The sequence below is a fragment of the Ceratotherium simum genome, chromosome 2, assembly GCF_057802395.1.
Source record: "Ceratotherium simum simum isolate JZ-2026a chromosome 2, ASM5780239v1, whole genome shotgun sequence".
NCBI classification, from domain to species: Eukaryota; Metazoa; Chordata; class Mammalia; order Perissodactyla; family Rhinocerotidae; genus Ceratotherium; species Ceratotherium simum.
In genome coordinates, this window is record NC_141901.1 from 65,623,977 (window position 1) to 65,646,946 (window position 22,970).

The following is a 22,970-nucleotide window of genomic DNA, read 5'->3' on the forward strand; positions in this document are numbered from 1 at the left end:
AATTGAATTGCTGCTTAGCAGGAGGAAGTCTTAAAGCCTTGTTGACTTGGGATGGTGTGTTTACTTGTCAGAGTTGAAGATGAATATTTCTGCAATGAAGTGCAATGACTTCCTATGATCTTTCAATCTTTGTATTAGCAAAATTACAATGTCTGTTAATAGAATATAGTCAGGCTATTTTAAATAACTTTATTCTTAAATTTAACAAGCTCTTATTAGAAATGCTTTGGTAGCAATACAATAAAAATATGCTTTTCCCCCCACTGAATTGTGTCAAGTAACTGGAAAAGTTAAGCATTTGTTCTCCCCAGCTTTTTTGGAATTTTTCACAAATAATGACTACTGCTTATCCACATGGCTTAATATGGGTATAATTATAATTTTTTTGAGAAACAAATATCCAGAAGAGAGATTTGCAAACATTTCTTAGTGTCTTCTCCAAAGGATGTTTACGTAGATGGTGTACTCCTCAGATAACTTTTTTCCCCAGTTTTGCCATTCTTATCCTTAAAGCTGCAAATAAAAGAAAAAAAAGAGAGTTATTAAAAAAAAGGCTTGATTTCCACTCTAAATGACCGTTTCATAGAATGCAGGAAAGTTTGAAACATACCTCAGGTGATTTTATCCAACAATGTGAGCATTGTTTTAGTAGCACAAAAAGATAGTAGAAATAATAAGCTATGGTTAACTTAGGGCAGAAGCAGGTTCAGAACTAGAAGGAACCTATTTCTATAAAGATTAGAAAAATTAGTAGAGCAAACAGAGCATAAGCTGAGTAAATATAGGATTAGTGCACAATTTCCCTATTAGCCATAGATAAATTCCTATAGATCAGTGACTGAGTTTAGTGCAAATTTCTGAGCTACGCACTACTAAAAAAAAAAAAAGTATTGACACTTAAACTTTAATTATGGTTGGATTATCTTTTAACTCATCAAACTTGGTTATCCCAAGGGGTTCCATCCTTAGATATAGAATTATAAAAATAAATTTCTTTATGAATGAAATGAGGTGAACCAGTAATTGAGTTGGAATAATTATAAAATGTCTTTGTCAAGATGTCATAAGTATACTTTCAAATGGCAAATATATCTCTTTTTGAGCATATTCCATGGTTAATGATGTATTGGATGTTGAAACCATTTTAGAAAAGGTAGATTTAGAATTCATAACCCTTCTCTGATGTTCTGGTAGCATGCCCTTAATACTTAGGACTTCTGAGTATAGCTGCCTCGGTCATGTTCCAAAGGCTGAGAGATGCTTGCAAGGCACTGGTCATTACACTCACGTGTAAGATGGCCCAAGAACCAGCTACTTAACTGATTGCACAACTTTGTCTAATGAAAAAAATAAAAAAGGGAAGGCATGTTCTTTAATTTCTCAGCCATACGTTAGTTGTTTATTAACGAATGAACGTATCTCTAAGAAGCTCTTTTTCACAAATATGAGAAGGGATGGGGATCCAATACTGAAACAAGACCATGATCATTTTGATTGTCACTCTATTTATGTGAAATATTTTCATTTAAATGAAGTCCAAGAGCATTATTTCCCTCCGAAACTTAAGAGAAATGATCATTTCTAGTTGCAGGGCTAAGAATGTCCCCTTGAATCTAGGACCTGCTGGGAGAATTTCCTTTGTTCTGTGGCCAGGAGGATGATCTCTACTGCTGGGAGATGTTGGATGGTGAAACCTGGAGAAAGAATTGTACTTCCCCAGCAGGGGGTGAACTGAAGGTAGCAGGCAAGGTTTTATGAAGTTTCTCCTCTTGGATTTTTATGGACCTCTATCTTGCCCGTACCAAAATGGAGAGCAGGGGCAAAGTCCTCCTCCCTACAGTAACTCCTAACCTTGAGATTCAGTGCATTAGGCATGCCCTGTGTAACAAGGACATTCAATGAAGTTCTTGAAGGGCATCCTAGAGGTGCTCAGAATTGGGACATCCTCAGGAGTAGGGTAATCCAGTAACTCACTGTCCCATTTCTTAAGGAGGAAAAAGATCTCTAGATTGTTAGAGTCTGCTATTCCTTTCTTCAGGCCTGTGGCAAGTAAATGGTATGAGTTCCAGGTAGATGTGTAAGGCCGGAGCATGATGGCAATGGGAAGGCCCTTAGGTGCAGCAGCAAAAAACCTGGGCCGTCAACTCTCTTTTTCACTTTTCCTTTCTGCTCTTCTCTGATCTCTACCTCCTCTCCCCTTAGCAATTCAATTCAATATAGTTTTGGTTGGTAGAACTTGGTGGAAGAGAGCTTGCCTCCTTACTCTCAGTATCCCTTAGCTCCTAATGGTTGCCATAGGCTGGCAAGTTCAGCACCAATAGCATACGAATCCCCCAGAGCTGAGGTTCCCCACCTCTTTGTCTTGAAAACTAAGAGGTAAGATCTCTAAGAGGGGAGAATAGAGCTAGAAGGAGTACAAGAATAGGTTGGTGAGGATTATGAAAGAAAGCCCAGCTCTCTAGTTAGTGGGGATAGTAGAGGACTCCCTGTAAAAGCTTGCTGGGGCTACTTATTGATGGAAATGTCTGGCACTGAGCTATATCTTAGAACATGACCCTATTATATTTGCATTAGCAGATGGACATAACTTTGCCTAAATTTTCTTGTCGTGTTTTACCCTGTTCAAAGTTTTGACTAAAAAATTTTGTCTTTAGGATCTCCAGACTCCACCTTTTCCCATCTTTTTTCCTCCTTCATGCTCTTTTCCAAATTAAAAATTATTCTTAGATAAGGCTTTGATAACCATATTTACAATAAGAGAAAAGAGACTAACAATTCTTAACTATTATGCCTACTAGAAATATTTATATTTAGTAGGGGACCTATACCATAAATAAAGGAATTGACTGAAATGGTGGATTTTCAAGTATCAAGAAGCATTTTAGGGGGTAGGGGGAGAAGCTTGTGAAATTGGTGCTTGTGAAATTGAAGGGCACAGGTGGCTATCTATTCTATGTATGTGGATTCTCCCGAGGGCATATGTCAATATGATATACTTATTTTCAAAATCTGTTAAAAAAAACCCACTTCAGTGCTATAATCCATGCACTGAATTGGAAAACAGGAATGTAGAACAATATCATGGTGGAAGGCAAGGAATTTGGAATATTCTGTTTATGAGATGCTTTGCTTGGTAGTACAGAACTTTGTATTGTTACTTTGTCTGGAAAAGGTCTTCCTGTTTTCATTATTTTAGTTCAGTGGCATTATTAGGGTTGTCTGGAAACATTAGTCATTTCCTGTCTTTTTCTATGGGGTAAATGTGTTGACATGGGCAAGGGAGAAGGAATAAGGGTGTTCAGGAGGAGCTGGCTAATATCCAAGTTCAAAACTGGGAGATTTTATAGGGGATAATGTCATTACTCTTGACCATAAACAGTACGTTGCTTTTTTCTAAGTCTTCTGTGTTGTTGTTTCAAAAATGAATTTAAGATGTAAAGTTTGATCGACAAACAAAGCTCATTCTCAGAACAGAAAGAAACTTTTAGTTTTAGTAAGTTTCCATTGTGGGGAAACCATTCAACTCTGATTTAGGAAGATAATATAAATGTACACTCACCAAGAGGTTAGAAATTCTTCAGATAATTAAATTTACAATTGGTATGCTTAGTTTAACTACTTAAGAGCACGGAAGAGGTCCATTTTATTGTATTATTGGCAACCCAAAATTGGGTTTATGGCTTGCAGAGGAAGAAGCCTTCCTGAATTGTGCAAGTACTACCATACTTCTGTAGAATTATCAGATTCTGTTTGCTGGAGTAGCTGGGACTTAATAGTTATGGCTCTTTAATGAGCATTCTTCCATTTGAGACATTTAAAATTACCGTCCCTTTCACACGCCCAGTACCTATAATCTCTGGGTAATTTGACTTATGTCTTTAGCCAAGGTAAGTACAGCTATTATAACTGAATTTGTCAGATTCTTGATACCTTATAAATGATAAGTAGAATACAATTTTCAAGTGATAACAAGGAATCTAAAATTGATAAGCTATCACTTTAGTAGAAAAAGTGTTATTTTCAATTTAACACTAAAAAAACTAGATACCTACAAAAATTTATAGAGGATGAGAAATGCAAGTATATAGAAAATAGAAAAAAACAAATTTGCTAAGTTAGAGAAGACTGTGCAAAGTTAAATGTTATAGATAACGGGAGATAAACTGATATTCTATTTTAAAATGTAGAAAAATAAAGAAATAAAGTTAATAAAACTAAAATTATAGAGGAACAAGATATAGCAAAGTAATAAAATATCCCACTGAAAATAAAATTTGTTTTTTATATTTTTCTTGCAAAATTAAGGCAATTTGTTAACTTATGTAGGAAGTGTAAATCACAGAAAGGCATAAAAAACTAGCTGGCATCAGATTCTGGTGGCGAAAGACATGATATTGATGATCTAACGTATTAGTGATCAAAACACATTCACACACACTACTATCCCATGACCTAATTTCAAGTTACTAAGGTCAATCAATGCAATATCCAAATAAGACAATGATTTTCTTTCTCTTTTGATGTGATTTAACCACTTTACTTATGGTGATGATCAGATCAGCATTCTGAGCACATATTAGTCAATGAAGTGGTCAAAAAAAGCTGAAAGCAAGAGAGTTTGTTAACAACACAGAGAGAAGATTGTCACATAACTAAACAGCAGTGGCAAGCCTTGTCCTTGTTATTACCTGTTAAGGACGGATCCTCGGTTCCGTCTCCAGCTATCTGTATGTCAAGCGCAGAATGGCGGACAGGGCTGCCTAAGCTTTCTTCTTGCTCTTTCAGGGATATGGAATTTTTGTGGGGAGATTTATGGTTTGTGTTTTCATGGGGATTAACTTCCGATCTCTTTCTAGGAAGTGGCATTGGTTTGGCAGGCTGGTAAACCTGACTGCGGGGAGCTATGGGATGGTAAGATGGTTTCTCTGCTTCTCCTTTACCCTCCTCCTCCTCGTCATCTATCACAACCAGCTCAGCACGGATGATCCCGTCATACCCCATCAGAAGCTTCTTGTCTTCTTCACTGTCTTCTGCCTGCTGATACCCCATGAAAATCATTGTCACGGGTTCTGTATCATCTATGTCAGAAGGCAAGGAATGAACAATATTATATCTAATATCTTCCTCATCCTCCCGGCAAGTAGGAGAAGAACCCTGGCATTCTGACTTCCCAACTAGTGCTTCGCTGGGACTCAGTCTTGCCTTTGGAGAGGGCGCATACTTGTCCTGCATCACGCTCGATTCTTCCCAAGGAGTCATCAGCCTCTTTTGTAGGGTGTGGGGTGTCTCCTCTGCTTGTTGAGTCATAGATCGGGGATGAGGTATTGGCCGAATGGGACTGATATGATTGAAGCTGTTGCCCCTCTCCTCTGAAAGTCCATTGTCCATATTGTGTACAGATTCATTCTTATCATTTCCCAGTCCATTAGCTTTAATCTTTATCCTTTCTTGAAAGTTTGGTCCAGGGGTTGCCTTCTCTTTCTGTGGAGTTATAGGCCTGCAAAATGGATTTGCATATACAGGCTCATGATACTCTGTTGGGGATTTAGAGCTTCTCTCTGAAGCTTGTCTTAAAAGTTCCTCTACCTCAACTGGTGCCAGGCCATCGGTGCCGTTGTATGCTGCACTGTGATTAGAGCTTACTGCGTATACTGACTTTTGCCCGTCATCATAAACTTTTATTCCTGTACCTTTAAAGTCATCTGATGGGAGAGGTATTGAAGACAGGACTGTACTTTCTCCAGTCTTCAAGTCTTTTTCAACTTTAATTTCCATGGCATACAAAGCTGTTGAGAGACAAATTTGATCTTTGATGTAGTTAACTTTTCCTTTTGTAAACTAGCCTGCTTTCACAGTGTTTATTTTTATATCAAGTATACCCTTTGATGATCTTTTATGTGAGATGTCTATTTTTTTAATTTCTGATTTTATTCATTAATTATATAATGACCAACATTGTAATGATGTGGGTTTTTATGTGAGGATGTATGGAATTGCTGAAAAATTGAAAGAATTGAAGAAGAGAAGCTGATTGGAGAAGAGAAGCTGATGGTTCTAAATAGTAAGGATTTTCATTGGGGAACCAAAAGATATCCTTGTTCTAATTAATAAATCCAACAAGACAGATTTACACTTTTTACATTACTCAGTGGGAGGAATTAGATCTTTTCTTGAGTTAGGAAGAATATGTTGCACTATGTATTACCGTAGGTAAAAGGCCTAGCGCAGTGTGTTTTATTAAGTTACGTGCTTGCTTCAGAGGCCAGTAGCCTGTTGAAATTATAGAGGAGTGTGTTAAAGTTTTGCAACAGGGAGGTTGTTTCAGTGTGGAACTGGGAATGAAGGGGGGTGAGTGGAGGGAGAAGGCTAGAACTGCATGTTTCTCCTCTTGCCTTATGTTTCTTTTCATTTTCACTCCCACTTTCAAGTAGAAGAAGGGCTAACAGTAAGGCAATATGGGCTGTACTGAAACCACTGGATTGGAGAGTACTAGTTGATTTTGAAGGAAGCCGAGATCTGCTTCATGACCCAGGCAAGATCCTTATGGCTGGGATTTTAACTGGAAGAGTAAAGCTAATAGGATTCTGGCAAAATTACAATGTGGCATTGCTTGCTTTTGTTGTGGCCTCCCACCTTCCTTTCTGAACCAATCTTAGAGTATTTCATCCCCCCTCTGTAGCCTGATGGCCTTCCCTGGCTACCCAGCTAAACTGCAGACCCTCATTCGCACTATCCCTATCCCCCATCTCTGCTTTATTCTTCTTTTCAGCGTTTTTGCTCCCTAACATGATATATTTTATTTGTTTACCTAGTTTTTTGTCTCTTTTCTCCCTTAGAATGTCAGCTCCATGAGGACAGAGATTCTTGCTGTTTCATTCACTACTGTGTTTATTCCTAGTGCAAGAACTGAGTTTGGAATATATCATGTGTTAAATAAATACTTGAATGAATGAATGAATGAATGAATGACTGCTACTTGCAGATGGAGTGTAGCTTCTCTTAACAGTCTAAAATTTAAAGGTTTCCTCTCTGCTCCCATACAAGCCTTCATTTTTCTAGAGGCTTTGAAGTATTAGTTTTATGAAAATCATCCTCATATGGGGGTAAATAATACCTCATCTTTCCAAGGGGAGTGTTTTCATATTCATAAAGGATCTTAGTAACCCAAGAGAGTGTCTACTGGATGGAATATGTTGGGAGAGATATTTTTGAGCAGGAGAGCTTTGCTTTTAAGAGCTTCTTGTCTCCTTCAGGACTTTATCTTCCCTGTCCCTACTTTGTTAGGGAAGAATAGATGGAATAAATACTGTAACCCCCTTATCCCTACCTGTGCAAGTGACTTACATCCCTCATGGAACTTTGTAAAATGGACCATTGCTTGACCTGGAAGCATAGGATGTCAAAGCAAGTTGCTAATATTTGACATGGTAAAATCTGAATTTGAGAACCTACCATTGAAGACAGATTTCTCATATACCTTTTCTATTTTGTTCATCATCTTCTATTCCTTCATTTCTTTCCTTCCTTAATCTGGAAGGTACATAGGATTTTGGAAGGTCGGGGATATTAGCATAGATGTCCTCAATTGACTCTGTAAAATTAATATTAATTCAAAATATGTTCAGAATACATTTACAGTAATGGGAAAAATTTCACTGGGCTTATCAAAAAATATCTTAGTTAGACAAAGAATATACTGCTCAAAAACATACCTCTTGATGTTTCTTCCTTTTCCACCTTCACAGACTATAAGAAAAAAGAATTCTCTATGATTAATACAGTTTAAAAAATGAATTCTAAATGTGGATATACTTTGAAGAACTATATATTATTTGTGGACTTACTTTGAGAGAGGATCATGGTTTTAAAATTAGTTAATGCTTACCCTTATTATGTCTTCTGTTGTCCTCTCAATTAATTTTAGTTTCTTTAAAATTGCCTCTTCATTGGTTGAGATTTGCAGTTCAGCCTTTTCAAGATCTTGGATCTCTTTCTCAAGTCTGATGACAAAAAGATATACTTTTTATTGCTTAAGAGAACATAAATGTAGAGATCTCAAATATATCTTCCCTATATATAAACTTTCCTTGGAATATTGCATGTAAGTATCCAGATACTGTCTAAGAACATAGCATCATACCAAACATCACATTTAGTACATAGAAGATACCTAATACCTGACCTTGATTTAACAATATTCAATTCAACCTTTAAAAGTTTTTTTTGACAAAGGGAATTCTCAGGTAAAGTATTTGCCCCTTGCTCCATTTTCTTCATTGCAATTACTAATGCTACTTCCAAATGAAATAGAGAAATTTCTTTTATAAAGAGACTTAATAACTTAAGTAGTTAAGTAATAACTTACTTTATAACATTATAATTATTAAACTTGATTTAATAATCATGGCTATCTAACACTTAAAAACCCTGCATATCCTAACATTGAACATGAAACTTCATTTTAGTTTTATGGTCTCCTAAGAGTTGTGTCATATTATAGTGAGGAGTGTGAAGAGCCGAGAAATGGACAAAATCTAGTAGAGTGGCCTCAGCTATGGCTGTTTATAGAGACTACATTTTCTGGGGAAAAAAAAGGGGAACACATGGCCTGACAAAGTGTAACAGAACTTATAGGGACAAAGAGATAAGCATTTGAAATTGGACTGGTCGCAAACATTCCGAGCTGGTGTCTTGACCAGTGTACAGCTGCATGTCAGATTCAAGTTAACTCCAGGGTGTGGCACCATGACCTCTATCCTGTATAAAAACAGACAGCCACTGGCATTCACACAGTTAGTAAGGCTGGCCCTTGGCAGCCATGAAACACACGTAGTTTCTCTGCCAAATACTCTCAGCTCTAAAGTCAGCTGCCTCAGAGGATGGATGATTAGATACAGCAGCTAGTCCAGGAGATGACAGCTGTGGGTATTAGTGTCAGCTAAGATAACTGTCAGTTTTCTTGGCTTCCTTCTTTAAAATAGTAATGGATCTGGCAGCTCAAAAATCCTGTGCTATTGTCACACCAATAAAAGCCCAAGATACGGTCTGCTTGACCATTCTCCTACTCATTGCTCCAGAGTTCTGACTTTCCTGCTGCCTCTGGCCATTTATAGTTGGCCATTTATAGTTGGTTTTGTAGCTGAGAAGGTTTTCTGGCGTATCATAGAACTCCAAGTAAAATGTAGTACCCCTGGTTTCTTAGAAAGAAGAAGTTGCTGAGGTGTGACTACTATTCTATTAAAATCCCTCCACGTCCATGGTAGAACATTTGCTTATCAGTAGATGTAGGGATATATGTTGGTTGGCAGAGTAGAAAGTTCTATACTAAAAGTGATAGATCTGGATTATTCTGTTTCTGCTACTCACTACTTTGTGAGAGCCAATTCCTTTAACTTTCCTGAAACTCAGTTTTGTAATGTGTACAATGAGAATATAGTACCTACCTTACTATATACAGAAATTTGGTGAAGCTAAGAAGAGACGGTGTATATGAAAGCACATTGAATATAGTTGATCTTAGACATAAATGTTATTATGGTATAATTATTAAAGGTTTTCTGAAATACATTGTGTCTTTTTCTCCTTCTATCCCCTGTCCCACAGGATCCTTTACCTGACAGTAAGTCAGAGACAGTCTAATGGAGAACCTTGGGGTAGAAAACAAGGAGGTTCAAATTATTGCTGCAAGCAGCTCTGGGATCTCAGAATCCAGCTGTGGAACCAGGAGGATCTGGGTTTGAATCCTAGTTCATCTGTCAATTTTCTGGGTGACCCTAGACACGTCACCAGACCTCACTAAGCCTCATTGTCTCCATTTATTCATTCATTCATTTAAAAATAATTGTTTATGGGCCGGCCCAGCGGCTTAGCGGTTAAGTGTGCGCGCTCCGCTGCTGGCGGCCCGGGGTTCGGATCCCGGGCGTGCACCGGCGCACTGCTTCTCCCGCCATGCTGAGGCCGCGTCCCACATGCAGCAACTAGAAGGATGTGCAGCTATGACATACAACAGTCTACTGGGGCTTTGGGGGAAAAAAAAATTTAAAAATAATTGTGTAGCATCTACTTTGTAGCAAGCACTATCTGATACGACAGTGAACAAAGCCCCTGCCCACAAGGAGTTTACGTTCTAGTGGGAGCACACAGACAATACCCAAATACAGGGGCTGGTGACCTTTATCTGTAAAGAGCCAGACAGTAAATAGTTTAGGCTTTGCAGGCCACATATGATTTCTGTTGCATATTCATCTTTTTTTTTTTTTTTTTTTTTTTTTACCTTTTACAACCCTTTAATAATATAAAAACTATTTCTAGATCATGGCTGCACAAAAATAGGCCAGGGCTAGATTTGGTCCTGGGTGGTCTTTTCTTTTCTTCAACCTCTGCAAATGTGTATATATATGTGTGCGTGTGTGTATATATATATTATATTTTGTATATATATTATATTATGTATATACATATTATATTTTTATATATATATTTATTTATTCATGCATATATATACATACACGTTTGCAGAAGTTGGCAAACTATGGTCCGTGAGCAAATCTAGCGCTAGACTATATACCTATATATTGTATGTATATGTATATATACATATACATTTACATATACACACACATATTTACATATACAATTACAAAAATATATGTACATATATATACACAATAAATAAATGTGTAAATATACATACACACATTTATTTATAAAGAAAAATATTTCCACAAAACAAGTAGGATAAGGGCTATAAACAGAAGAACAAGGGGGAGGGAGCACTATTTTACCCAGTGTGGTCAGGAAGAGTCTCTATGGTAAAGTGTCATTTGAGCAGAGATGTGAAGGAAATGAGGGAGGGACACATGAGAGTTTTGGGGGGAGAGTGCTTCAGAGAGAGGGAATAATCGCTACAAAGCTTGAAGTAAGAGCAGAAGGGCTAAGGGGGCGGGTGGTGAGAAATGAAATCAGAGAGGTGGCAGGTGGCCGGATCCTACAGGGCCTCATGCGTGGTAAGGCGTTTGGGGAGCCACTCCTCTGAGCGGAGGAGAAACGCGCCATGACGTGAAATGTAAACAGTGACATAGTCCGCTGTGTTGGGAGTAGACTCGGGAGGGGCAAACATGGAGGTCAGCTGTTGTATAATCTAGATGAAGATGCTTTAATCCAGGGTGCTCCCTGGGTAGAAGGAAGAGAAGTAATTGGATTCTGGAAATATTTCAAAAGAAGAGCTGCCAGCATTTGTTGATAGAATATATATGAGTGCAAGAGAAAGAGATATGTCAAGGGTGATTCCAATGTCTGTGACCTGAATAATCGGAAAAATGTGAAGGCCATTAGCCAAACAGAAATCTGGGGAAGAGGAGAAAGGAGATTGGTGAGGGATGTGTTAAATTTGAGACTGTCAAATAGTGATATGGAGAAGACAGCTAGATATAAAGTTGGGAGCTCAGAGAAGTCTGGGTTTGAAGGTATAAATTTGGGAGTTGGTATTTATAGCCATAGGAGTGATAAGATTTCCTAGAAAGTCAGGGATTCCAAGGACTGAATCCTGGGGCAATTAAACATTTAGAGGCCTGGGCAATGTTAACTACTTCATAGAGTTTAATAAAGAATAAAAGAAATAGTAAGAACTCAGCAAATGCTAATTTCCTCCTGTCTCTGCCCCTTTCTATTCCTGGAGCACAGAGAGAGAGTGCTTTGCCAATTACATCTCAGGGAATTATGAAGTGCAATGGTATTTGTAGTTGTTTTCCTCTGTAGAGAAGCCCATAGGTGATGTAATGTCATATGATTCTCATGAATATCTTTAGACTAATATGGTAAGAATATGAGGTTGAAAGCCTGCTAACCTCATCAGAGTATCTGCTAATGAATGTTTTTGAAGGTTTTCAAGCCACTGGGTGAAAACTGCATTAATATGAAGCTGCAGTCAAATGACACATCATGACATGTTTGTGAAAACCCCGCAGAAACTAACAAACACTCCCCTTCTGTTCTTTATCACTTAGTTACAGCCAGCTCTCAGTTCAATAGCAAAATAAGGCAGCATCTTGGTACTAATCACTTAGAATCAAAAACCTCTGATGGGAGATGCCTATTGATGTAGAGCATTTCTTAAAATTTCCACTTCAATATCCTATTTTCATATGTTGATTTGATACCTCTGTATATTATTTATGGACAACATAAATATCACTAAGAGATAAATGTTAGATATTTGTTGTTCTAAAAAAGCTTTCTAAGAGATCAGAATGCCAGTGGAAGTGATGGGAAACCCAGGAAACAGAAACCGAGAGCAAGGAACAGGCTTCTCCCCAGACGCCCCCTGCACGGTCAGAACTCAGAGGGGGCACTGCTACACCAGCCCAGCAATGGGAGGGGAGGTCCCACAGCCTCCACGTCAGATAAAGAGGACTGTTTTTGAGGACTGACTGTTCAGAAGGAACATGAAATCAAAATTGCGACTGGGAGGCAGGGACTATCTTTCTGTATCTAGCACAGTCGGTCTCAGCTGAGGGTGATTTTCCCCCGAGGACATGTGGCAATGTCTGGAGACATTTTTGGTTGTCACAACTTGAGGAGTGTTACTGGCATCTAGTGGGTGGAGGCCAGAGATGCTGCTAAATATCCTACAATGCACAGAGCAGTCTCCCACAACAAAGACTTTTCTGGTCCAAAATGTCAATAGTGCTGAGGTTGAGAAACCCTGGGCACCAAAAACAATGCCTGGTGTAGGTGCTTGGTACAGACTTTATAAGGGATTTTTTTGTATCCATCTCTCTGATATTTTTACTTTTTCCTCATTATTTCTCTTTTCCAATAAGCCATAATATAGAATCTGAACTTATTATCTGTTGAATAGATATCTGTTGTTTGTCTTCCTTGTTTTTATTTAAAATTACCATTTGGGTTAGCTTGCTTTTCAGGTCTCTCTATCTCTCTCCCTCTGTCTCTATATATGTGTGTATGTGTGTGTGTGTCTTTTTTTTTTTCCTGGCTCAGTGACCATTCATAGTTAAGAGGATACTCCACCCTGATTTAAAGCTCAAAAAAGGCAGAGCTTCAATGAGAGACTCATATCCAATCCCTTTCCTAGGGTTTCGGGTGGAGAGAAAAATTTAGCAAGTATAAGTGAAGTATTAGGAAAATACATATGTATGTATATACATCCATACACACACATACATATACATATATGTATTACATACACCTATACCTATGTGTGTGTATGTAGAAAAATTTTAGTTATACGTATGTAAATTTTTTTACATATTTTTACATGGAAAGCTTTTGGGGAGGTCACTGGGGGATAACTCTCTAACCTTCACCTGCTTATCTCTCAGCTGCTGGGTTAGAATTTCCATAAGTGCTGCCATCCCCATCTTTAGAAGGTATTGCCTTTCAGAATGGGAATTGAGCTCCTAGAAATGCTGATTCAGTTTGGTGAGAAACAGGCGGCGCAGAAAGAGAAATATCCTCTTGGTGGCTCCCGGGCTGTTAGGCAGGGCCTGACGGATGAGTTAGTACTTCTCACAATTTCTGAGAGATGGTGGGCAGGCATCATGTGCCAATTTAGATAAGCAGAGCACATGAAAAAGGATTTGTAATGCTATCCATTATTGGAATCTTTCTTCTTCTTGCCTATTTGCTGAGGGAAAAGAGGGCTATTTTCAAGAGCTCCCTAGGTGAAAGCAGGTAGCTTTCATTTCATGCTCTGTTCTAGTAATAACCTCCCTTAATCATCACGAGATCACGTCCCCAATCCAATTCCAACATGCAGTTTTTTGTCTTAGAAAAAGGATAGCACATAAATGCCAGATGCATCAAAAAGGGGTTATTTCAGAAGGCAATTTTTCTGCTGCTAAGGGTCCATTTATCTTTTCAGTTTTTGGTGGAGTTAACAAGGACTAACAACCCTATGGAATTTCCCATTAGGGGCCAAACAGACTGGAACTCAGGAGAAAAAAAAATCCAAATTTTATGTCCTCCCTTACAGCACTTCACTTGTTAGCAATTAGAACAACATTAAACATGTATTGAGTACGTACACCATACCAGGCTCTGGCCTAATTAGTCCTCACGACACCCCCCATGGGTAGTTACTAGTTCCATTTGACTGATGAGCAAATTGGACACCTAGAAAAGTAACCGGACTGGAAGCTTACAGGTAGCCTGTGCCTGGACAGAATTTGAAATCAAGTCTCTGCCAACAGAGCCTGAGCTCTTAATTCCATTCTAATTAGCCACCATGGGAACAAAACTTTAAAAAATGGAATCTTATGAACTTAGACACAACATTCATTTTGCCCAGCAGTATAAAAAGATTTCTTATTTTCTATGATAATAAAGCAAGTGAAATTGAAATGCTAGCTGGGGTCCACCAGCATGGTAAAGTGCTGACTCATTACTGTTTCTGTCCTAATCTTCACGAGGGTGATATCGTTGGACTGGGAATTTCTCTGCTTATTGGACCAGTCAGTCTGACCAGGATTAAAGTCCAGGCTTTATTAGTTTTATCTTTGGCTGCTTGAGTTTGGTTTTTGGTCGGAGTTTAGAACAGTCTCCTCCAAAGAATCTGGAGCTTCCTAAACTAGTGCTATTTTATAGTGAGACTTTGTTTGCTTGGACACAAGACTGTTGTTCAAAGTAATGGAAGCGTTAGGTCTTAAATATTAAGCTTGTTAATGCAATTTGATTATAATACTGCAGTTTGAATGTAATCATCAATGCTATGTTTGAAATTAAGTTTATGATTGGCTTCAGCTATTTACTTTGAAAGGACTGATGAATTACTTGTGTCTTGGTAGTCCAAGTTCCCTTAATAAAAACCAGTACCACACCCAAAGAGAGGGCCCAGTGGTTGTTTCTTTGGAGTGGTCTCAGTAAGCAGGTCTTAGACCCAGGCTGTGCCACTACTGATATAAAGTCGTCCCTTGGTATCCCTGGAGGATTGGTTCCAGGACATCCCCTCCCCTACCCCTGTGGATATCAAATTCACAAATGCTCAAGTCCCTTATACAAAATGACATAGTATTTACCTATAACCTACACAGATCCTCCTGTATACTTTAAATCATCTCTAGATTACTTATATACCTAATACAATGTAAATGCTATGTAAATAGTTGTTATACTAGGGAATAGGAAAAAAAGTCTATACATGTTATACCAGGGAATAAGGAAAAAAAGTCTATACATGTTCAATCCAGCCAACCCTGGTGGTCTAGTGGTTGAGATTCGGCGCACTCACTGCCTCAGCTCGGGTTTGTTTCCCGGTCAGGGAACCACACCACCCGTCTGTGAGTTGTCATACTGTGGCTGCTGAGTGTTGCTGTGATGCTGAAAGCTATGATATTGGTATTTCAAATACCAGCAGAGTCATCCATGGTGGACAGGTTTCAGTGAAGCTTCCAGACTAAGACAGACTAGGAAGAACAACCTGCCCACCCACTCTCGAAAAAGCTGGCCATGAAAACCCTGTGAATAGCAGCAGAGCATTGTCTTATGTAGTTCTGGAAGGTGAGAGGATGGCGCAAAAAGACCCAGTAGGGTTCAGCTCTGCTGTACACAGGGTCGCTAGGATTCGGAATCCACTCCACGGCACTAACAACAAACATGTTCAGTGCAGACACAATCATTGTAAGGCTTTCGGTCTACAGTTGGTTGAATCCAGGGATGCAGAATTCACAGATATGGATGGCCAATTGTATCTCTGAGACCAGTTGATGGAAGTGCTAAAACCACCTCACCAACCCCACCCCAAGCTAGACAAAGAGGGATCCAGTTTCTTTTGGACTCACAGGCTCTCAGAATGGCTTTGCCTCCAGCAGAAGTTGAATTTGGCCTGGAGTGGTGAGCAATTGTAACCCTTGATTTTCGCTTGGGCCAGAGATTCTTGTTCTTTTCTTCCCCACTGAATCTTGGGAGAACAGGAAGTGGCTGGTGATTTCCATATATTTTGTGTGAAGTTCCACCTTTTTTCTTTTTCTTTCCAGCTATATCCATGGAAACAGGAAGTGAGCCCACATCAAAGCTAACACACTTGGCTTCATTATTGAACCTCTCCAAGCTTCAGTATTCTCACTGGGGGAATCATAATAGCGTTCACCAAGTATTGTCTTGAGGTAAATTAGATAATGTTTGTAAGCCTCTAGTACAGGGTGTGACATAGAGGAGTTCCTTAATAACTATTAGTTATCCCTTTCTCTTCCTAGTCTGTTAGGAGAGGAGAGAGGACAGCCTTTATGACAATTTCAGTGAAAGAGAAAATCTGCCAGGTCTACTTGGGGATTTGATCTTCAACTTTAATATCAATGATTTTAGAGCAAGCATGGTGCTAATATAGCTTCAGGGACACACCAGTCCTTGAAAATACTGTTCTAGACAGAAAATCAAAACAGTGCTCCAGCATTATTAGAATTTTCATAATATTTATGGGGATGGCATCTATTTAATAAGCGTTACCTAGTTAACAAATGAAAAAATATATTAGTCTGTTTTAACACCCTGCTAATTACCCCTCCCCCCAATCCATTTCTCCTGTTCTTTTTAGTAATAGAACTCCCTGAGTTTTACGTGTCTTCCTGGCTACCTTGCTACATTTCCCAGTCTCCTTTGCATTTAAATGGTGCCATGTGACTAAATTCTGGCTAATAAGATATTAGCAGAAGTGACCTCTCCAATTTTCATGTCATATCCTTAAAATAGAGCTGTTTGTCCTCCGTTTATCTTCCCCTTCCTACGCTGGAATGCAGATGAGGTGGTGGTGAGCTGTCTTTGAACCAAGGGCATCACTTAGGGAGTAGCAAAGTAACAAGATGGAAAGAAACAGTGTCTCTCAATCATCTCATGTAACCTTGCTGCTCCCTTCCCCCATGCTTGTCTCCTGGGTAGGACTATTATGTGTGCGAGAAGAATGAACCTTTCTAATCCTGTTTAAACCACTGCTACTATGGAGTCTTTTAAAGCATCAAAACCAGTATGCTAACTATTGCACAACTTTATGGGGATGAATCTTAGTGTTTTACGAGATTTGTCAGAATTCTTTCCACTGATTTGCAGAATTACTTATTAGTATCTTGCGTTTCAGGTAGTTAGCTGGTAAAAATAGAAAAATAAATCAGTCTTTGCTCCTAGAGGTTAAAGAATTTACATGTTTCTAAATAATCTATCAAATCTGACACGATTTGTATTGACATTAGCTAGTTAATATTGAACGGCTAATGTTGCAATGAAAAAGGAAAGGTCTTTTAAATTTATTTTTAAATCATAGCTCATCTAAATGAATAACTCTGGAATCATAATGGATACTATTAAATACACACAGTTGATGAGTTTAACCAAGTAATATTGACTAAAGTGTATTGGTCATAAGTTATAGGCAGATAAATTATTACTAATGGGTCAGAGATAAAAGATATTTTATTTTTATAGATAATTTGGCCAATGGTAACGTCAAGCTATATTTTCTCAATAAAACTGAGAGTATGTAGTGTAGTAGGAGGTGGGCTGTTTTGCTTGTTTTATATTTTAAAGTTGGGGTCTGATACGGGAAACAACATGTGTTGGAGAGGATGTGGAGAGAAGGGAACTCTCATATACTGCTGGTGGGAGTGCAAACTGGTACAGCCACTATGGAAAACAGTATGGAGATTCCTCAAAAAATCAAGGATAGAACTACCATATGATCCAGCTATTCCACTGTTGGGTATTTATCCAAAGAACTTGAAAACACCAATTTGTAAAGGCACATGCACCCCTGTGTTCATTGCAGCGTTATTCACAATAGCCAAGACTTGGAAGCAACCTAAGTGCCCATCAAGGGACAAATGGATAAAGAAGATGTGGTATATATACACAATGGAATACTACTCAGCCATAAGAAACGATGAAATCCAGCCATTTGTGAAAACATGGATGGACATTGAGGGTACAATGCAAAGTGAAATAAGTCAGAAGGAGAAGGTCAAATACCGTATGATTTCCTTCATTAAGTAGTAGATAATAACAACAAGAAACAAACACATAGGGACAGAGATTGGATTGGTGGTTACCAGAGGGGAAGGGGGAAGGGAGGAAGGTGACAGGGATAATTCGGTACATGTGTGTGGTGATGGGTTGTAATTAGTATTTTGGTGGTGAACATGATGTAATCTATGCAGAAATAGAAGTATAATGATGTACACCTGAAATTTTTACAATGTTATAAACCAATGTTACTGCAATAAACAAAAAATTAAAAAAAAGAAAAGAAAGTTGGGGTCTGATAAATTTCATCAAACACTTTTAACAAACTTTTATTTTATTTATTTATTTATTTATTTATTTTTTGTGAGGAAGATCAGCCCTGAGCTAAGATCCGATGCCAATCTTCCTCTTTTTGCTGAGGAAGCCTGGCCCTGGGCTAACATCTGTGCCCATCTTTCTCTACTTTACATGGGACGTCGCCACAGAATGGCTTGACAAGCAGCACGTCGGTGCGTGCCCGGGAGCCGAACCCGGTCCGCTGCAGTGGAGTGCCCGCACTTAACCACTATGCCACCGGGCCGGCCACTTAAACTTTTATTAAGCCCTTACTACATGTCAGGCACATTTTATTCACCAAACTGAAATAAAAGTATATCAGAAAAGACAAGGATCCATCTATGCAGAGATATAGGACAAGAATTGTCTTATAATCAGCCCTTGCCAAAGGGCATGTGTATAATAAGGAAGATCTAACCCCCTAGTGCAAACCATCACATGCTGTGGGTAAGCACACCAGAGAATTAGGAGCATTTGGCATACAGCAAACACTAAATTTGCTCCAGCCAGATCTATTGCCTCTAATTCTGAGCATTTTAAGATCAGGATGAGCAATACAACACAGCAGCTTCAAGATAACTAGAAGCAAAAAGCTAGCCCAACAGTGACATTGAAACAAGAGTCAGTCTGCTCTGATAATTGGGAACAGGGCAGATGTTTAGAGAAGCTGAATAATTTATAGTTACATGTGAGCAGCTTTGCATGGATGAATCTCATCTCCTAATCTAACTCTGTAGATATTAATAATTATCCTATGAGCAGACCATACTACCATGATTTGAAACTGCCATGTAGGCAGGTAATGTCAGAAGAGAATGGTTTAGTAGAAAAGCAAACCCTCTTAATCAGAATAATATTTTGTAAATTTAAGGTTTCGTTTGCCATGAAAAATAAGAAACCAAACTGGTTTTCAGAGAATCAGCCACTTTCACGTGCAAGTTACCAATGTAATTTTCAAATGAATGCAAATAAATGCACGCCCTGAAGGTTGGTGTGCTATGGTAAATTGGTTAGTTATGGGCTTCTCAAATGCTTTGGCAGGACAGAAGCTGGGTGTATGGTTTTTAATTAGGGCCTGTAGCGAACCTTGTAGTGAATGCCAAACACTTAATAAGAGCTAAATAAGTGTAATAATAATTCAAATTGACCTCTACATAGGTGACATGAGTTTCCCAAGTGACTTTCAAATACTGATGTAGCCAGGACGTGGCAAGTTAACTGCAGATGTATTTATCCACGATTTGGGGAAATTTTTTTCTTAAAAAAAAAAAAGTTGTAGGGTAAAAATATTTTTAGTGAATAAACTACTTGTAACCATATAATGAAATGGCAAAATATATTCAATGATGTGTATAGCTATTGACTCTCTCCATTGAGAAATAATTACTGGCTTTGTGCCTTGTAACCCTTAACATTTATCTCTAACAGTATTATAGAGCAGCCACTATATTTTCTACTTTCTAACCACATCATTTTTCCTTTGCTTCTAGTGTTAATTGTTCATGTTTGATACCAAGAACAGGACTGTATTATTTGAAGACCAATAAATATAAATTCCAAGCTTAATATAACATAGAATAACCAACAAGGACCAGTCAGCATTGGGTGGTCTAAATGCACTAAGTGACATTTGCCTTATGGCAGACAAAAGAAGCATTGCAAGGAGTGGTGTGGAAGTTTTCTGAGCTGGTAAATTTAGTCACTGGGAACTCTCCTGGGGAATGCGGAAGCATAGGCCCTATGGCTGAACAGACACTTTCTCTAATATAGTGAATCTCTGCCTTTGAACATTCTTTCTTTGTGACCAAGACCTGGAGCATGGATCACTAAAACTAACTCCCCTCCCACTTTCTGGATTGTTCAGCGGCTGCTTTGTTCCTTCTGTATTACTGTCAATGCAGCTAGAGATCTGTGACATCCCCGATAATGGTCTTAAATTTGTGTATCAAGTTATTGAATATTGTTTTGAATGAGATACTTAATGTAAAAACATTTTTGAAAAGTTAAAAGATCTAATGAGAAGTAAACACATATAAAAATTTGCTTTGAGGAACTTATGATTCTCGAATCTCCTCTAGAAGACCAAAGACTTACACGTGGCATTTTCTCAATACATGATCGTTGAAATGAATCAAGAATAAGCAGAGTGAGGCATGGTGGAAAGGAACTGGAGTCAGAAAGATCTATGTGTGACCATGTCTTGGCTGTTACTAGATTTATAGCTTTCTGTGCTTTAGTGTCCTTATGTGTACAACAAAGCTAGTTAGACTTCCCTCAGAGAATCGTCAGTCTCAGAATAATGCTAAGTACATAATATGTGCTTCATAAAGGGTGGCTGTTATTATTGAATTGAAGTGGGGTGGGGAAGGACTCTTCAAGGTTAGTCTAACCTACCTTTTAGTCTACCACAGTGTGTGTGGGTGTGTATATTCTGAGTTACCATTTAATCCTTATTGCTACTAACATGTAGATGAGATTGGCAGGTATGAATAAGAAAGAATGCTGGGAGATGGTGATACAGGAATAAAAGAGCATATGAAGGAGGGGGAAAGGTGAGACAGTAAAGTGATGGTGAGACATTAAAACACGCCATTAACAACTGCCTCAGAACCCAAGGGCACCACTGCCGCCTTTGCCCTTGACTCGAGGTAGTTGGGTGCTTATTTTTTCTTACGTTTTAAAGAATTTCAAGGCTTTCCTTTTTAGTTTATTAATGTTCAAGTCATTGTCTAGTCTTCTTTAGCTGGTCCCCCAATAGGTGATTTTTTCAAGTTCATCCATCTTTCCTTTCATCATCCATTTTTTTCATTCATTCATTCATTGAGCGATGTATTCAAAGATATTCCTATTATGTGCTAGGCATTGTATTAGGGGCTTTTATTTGTGTTTCTTTTTCTTTTTTTTTTGGAGAGGATAGATTTCTTCCCTTTTTTTGCTGGAAATTTGGTTTATTTAGCACCTTTTGTTAAATTAAAAAAAGCTCCTGCATTAAAAATAATTAGAATATCTGGGAAATTAAAAACAACAACAGATGAACTATTGCAAATCCAGTAAACCAATTAGTCAAAATACGGAGAGTAAAATACATGCTTGGAATGATTTTGACTCATGTAATTGCCTCAGAATAATTTCTTGAGTGTTTCTAGGCAACAGCAAATTTAAGAAGAAGAAACAAATGGTGGTGTTTTTTTTTCTCCTTTTTTCTTTTCTCTTCTCTCTTATGTTGTCACAAAAGAGCAGCTTGTCTGTTTCCCTGCAATGTGATGTTAGTTATGGCTGGTTGGGTCGAGCACGAAGGCATAAACATGTAGCATGTGATATTTGTCATGCAGCAGGCCTTGTGGTGTTTCATGAGGCATTAGTTTCATTAAGGTACAATTGGCTTGCACAGGTAGATAAGAGCATTAGGTAGGGGTTAAACTGGGGATAGAAACCGTAATGAGCTAAACTTTGATAAACCATAACCAGCAGCAAAATCACTTACCCTTTGAATTTCTACATCAATGCTTTTGGTTCCTTTTTGAAACTGAATATTGCCTGCTATCTTTTGAGTTAAGTGAGTAGATTATTGCTTTATATGATATTGAGCAGAATGCATTTTCTAGTATTCCATCTCCATTTGTGGAGGAATTTCCTGTAAGTTATGTGGAATGGCTATAGCTGCTGTAATGGCTTGCCCTTCAGCTTTTCTCAGGACATATAATCACCTAGAAATCCCAGTGCTTCACATACAGCTTCCCATTAGCACCACATGTGGAAGGCAGTTTCTAACTATTTGGAGACAAATGAAAGAGCATTAAAGGAAGGCAGAGGGTCAGAAGGGTACTTTGGAATATTAAAAAAATCCTTATTAAAGAACATTTAACCATAGTAGATAATCCCTGTCACAGGGAATGCAGTGTATTTGCATCATTCTCCTTGGCAGTTAACCTTTTGCATTTTATGCTTATGATGTTTCTGTCAGGCGCTCTGTGTGCTCCAATTAAAGTCAGAGGTCTTTGGACACAGTTCAAGAGACAGCAAGTGTCTGGGGGGGAGCTTGATGCAAGGCAACTTGGCAGAGGGAGTCGTGGAGCACCGCAGGGCAGCTCCATAGGAGAGATGACCTAGGATGTGAATGACATAACTCCTTTGGACACTTCTTATGGTGCTTGGGGTGTTGTTTTGGGTGTAGGCTATCAGTCGGAGGAAAGAAACACAAGAGACAGACTAGGATTTCTAAGCCAGCCTGTAAATTTGTGTACATGGATGTTTCGACTGAGAAGTCAGTACTGGATTTGCACCTGTGCCTACAATCAGGAAGTGAATGGTTCAGTGGTCACAGTAAGAGCAGGGCTCATTTGGGAGGCAAATTGAAACTCTATTTAAGCAAAGTGATTCAGAAGATGTTCAATATAGTTTTCCTCCTGGGAACATTACGGTGTTAATCAAGGCACCAGGCAAAATACTCACTAATATGGTTCCAAAGCTAAGAATGTGACTCAGAGACAAAAACCATGGAAACCCATTTACTTTCTGAAATGTTGCCTCTCTTTGAAAAAAAAGATGAGAGGACAAATAAATAGACATGTTTTACTTAAAGGTTATGTGTGAGTCAGGAACTTCTGAGTGTTTTTAATATGGTAAAGGATCACATGACTGTCTATATAAAATGATGCATATAAGAGTGA

The 22,970-nt window shown here is 38.4% G+C and overlaps 1 protein-coding gene across 1 annotated transcript in view; it reads right to left on the reverse strand.

Moving 5' to 3' along the window:
• Positions 1-174: 174 nt before the first annotated feature.
• Positions 175-22,970, reverse strand: part of PALMD (palmdelphin) — a 49,572-nt gene continuing 26,776 nt past the window's right edge. Inside the window, exons 4-8 of the mRNA XM_004420791.3 lie at positions 7,886-8,000; positions 7,713-7,746; positions 7,478-7,591; positions 4,689-5,786; positions 175-513 (exon numbers count right to left, since the gene is read on the reverse strand). Of these exons, the coding sequence (XP_004420848.1) occupies positions 470-513; positions 4,689-5,786; positions 7,478-7,591; positions 7,713-7,746; positions 7,886-8,000 (1,405 nt within the window). The 3' untranslated portion in view covers positions 175-469. The remainder of the gene's footprint in view (positions 514-4,688; positions 5,787-7,477; positions 7,592-7,712; positions 7,747-7,885; positions 8,001-22,970) is intronic.